Source organism: Stegodyphus dumicola, chromosome 11 (assembly GCF_044657685.1).
Source record: "Stegodyphus dumicola isolate Sdum_Otavi_A_Nest chromosome 11, ASM4465768v1".
Lineage (NCBI taxonomy): Eukaryota > Metazoa > Arthropoda > Arachnida > Araneae > Eresidae > Stegodyphus > Stegodyphus dumicola.
In genome coordinates, this window is record NC_140778.1 from 17,898,489 (window position 1) to 17,900,540 (window position 2,052).

The window sequence follows — 2,052 nt, forward strand, 5'->3', positions numbered from 1 at the left end:
TTTAAAAATCTCTCTCTCACTACTTTTTTTCCTAATAATCACACATTATACAACAACGACTGAAGGGAAAGAGAACCATTGAATAAATAACTATATCTGCAAGTCACTATTAAAAAGAAAAAAAAAAAAAATGTTACCTCTCTTGTACTTGGTTGAGGTTCCATTCTAAATGTAAATGTAAAAGGCTAACCAGTGACTACCGGATTCAGATGCACGATCTACATTAGCTATAAAGCAACTTGGATATTTCTTGATCTCGATAGGGAGTCGATCACTTGCAAAAACTCCCAGAAATGCTTTTCGTGTCTTTGCATTCTGAGAGAGTGCTCTGTTTATTTCAAGGCTGTCCATTGCTTAATTAGCAAAATCGCGTAGTACATGACGAGATTTTGTTATTTCAATCACGTTTTGAAATTCTGCATAGACTAGCACCGAGAGAGTCACAGAGAGAGCTTTAGCAAATTTAATTTCTACTCGCAAATTGCCTTGATGCTGTAAGTTAAAATGAGATCCATCACACCTATCTGGAGTTAAATCGAAAGCATATAACACATATCCTTTCACAAATTCTTCTCGAGATAAATAGATGCCTTTGTCGCGATTAAATCCAGAAAATAAACTGTGGTAAGCACGCACATAATGATTAGATTCGAAATCAAGGTCCATTGCTTTACATGGAACGGGTTGTCCATCTACATAAATCGATATAAAGTTGACATGATGATGGGCAAACAGAAAGGGATTCATTGAATATTGTCCATTCATTGCAGCATTTTCTACACAAGTAATAATGACTCGCTTGGGCATCAATCCTAAAAATACATTATCTTGCATAAAAGACCAACTTCCCTTAGATACTGAATATGTTTTGCATAATACTCGATCTATAGGGTATTTAGCAGAACTTTTTTCCAACGCTTTTACATATCCGAGAGAGACTCCAGGGTTTACTTTTACTTTTCGGATAAACAAAGAAGCATGATCCAAGATCACTTTATAATCGGCATCTTTCTCAGTAGAAACTAGACAGAAAGCAGATTTACTACGCACCATTTTAATTTTCACATCAACTAAATTTAACATGAGTCGATTTTGTTGAAAAATGTCACAATGTAATTGTCCTATCAAATCCACACTTTGACTGTTTTTTATAAGTTCACCGCGAGCTTTTAGTCCAGCATCCGCATCTTGAGCTAAGACATCTATTTTAGTAGGTGAAGTGCCTTGGAAAAATCCTTCGCAGGTGAGTAAACTTTTCTTTGCATCTTCCCCATAATTCAATAATGTTTCGATGAAGGCTCTATAGGGATAGGTATTTGTCGCAGATGAAATGTTTCTTTCATTTAAACTTACATCTACTTGCGAAAAGAGAGAATGTAAAAATAAATTTACAGGGGCAACCGATTCTTTGCCTGTTAGATTGGATCCGTCTGCCTTAACTACTTTAACTTTCACGTGTATATAAGAAGCAGCTAGATCAATATAGTCTTCACCACTGCCAGAAATATTAAATTCGATAGGTCCTCCATCTCGTATATTTGCGAGAGGGTGATATTCCACAAACTGTCCTTTTTCTATAGCTGTTTGCGTAGGAGGAATGGTAAATAAATCTAATTCAGATTTGACGCAAACGGGAGAGTCTCGATGAATATACGAAGTCATACTTTTTTTTAAGAGAAAATATCCTGTGCTTTCACCTTCTTTGATCTGTGAGAAATGGTACGCTTTTTCCTACGTTTCTGCTTTTTATTAACTCGTCCAGAACCAATCATGTTCTTCACTTTAGTAGCAGCTTTATCTGTTAATATATTTCCGGCTTCTTTCAGTCGACGCTTAGCAGCCTCTTTTACATCTTGTCCTTGTGATACATCATTTAACAAATTCAGTCCACTATGCCATACTTGTTTTCCAATTGCTTTGGCTCCTGATTTAATAAGAGGTACGGCAGCGCGAAAGAAGGATCTGAATAGACCCCCTAATCCGTATCCTCTCTGATAAAGATTACCTTGATAATAATTCAATCCATGTCCTGTTTGTTGTACATAATAATCT

General features: G+C 36.0%; 1 protein-coding gene across 1 annotated transcript; it reads right to left on the bottom strand.

The window, feature by feature from the left end:
* Positions 1 to 354: 354 nt before the first annotated feature.
* Positions 355 to 1,662, bottom strand: LOC118181726 (uncharacterized protein F54H12.2-like). The gene is made up of 2 exons (XM_035350919.2): positions 1,110 to 1,662; positions 355 to 1,022 (listed from the first exon to the last, which is right to left on the bottom strand). Exons 1-2 carry the CDS (start codon positions 1,660 to 1,662, stop codon positions 355 to 357), a joined length of 1,221 nt encoding a protein of 406 aa, XP_035206810.2.
* Between the last annotated feature and the right edge of the window lie 390 nt (positions 1,663 to 2,052).

Excerpts from the sequence above, each read along its gene's own strand:
- LOC118181726 (XM_035350919.2), bottom strand. The coding sequence starts at position 1,662 with ATGACTTCGTATATTCATCGAGACTCTCCCGTTTGCGTCAAATCTGAA. Across the intron at positions 1,023-1,109 it reads TTTGATAGGACAATTACATT|TTTCTACTGAGAAAGATGCC; the intron begins GTGACATTTTTC and ends CTTTCTGTCTAG.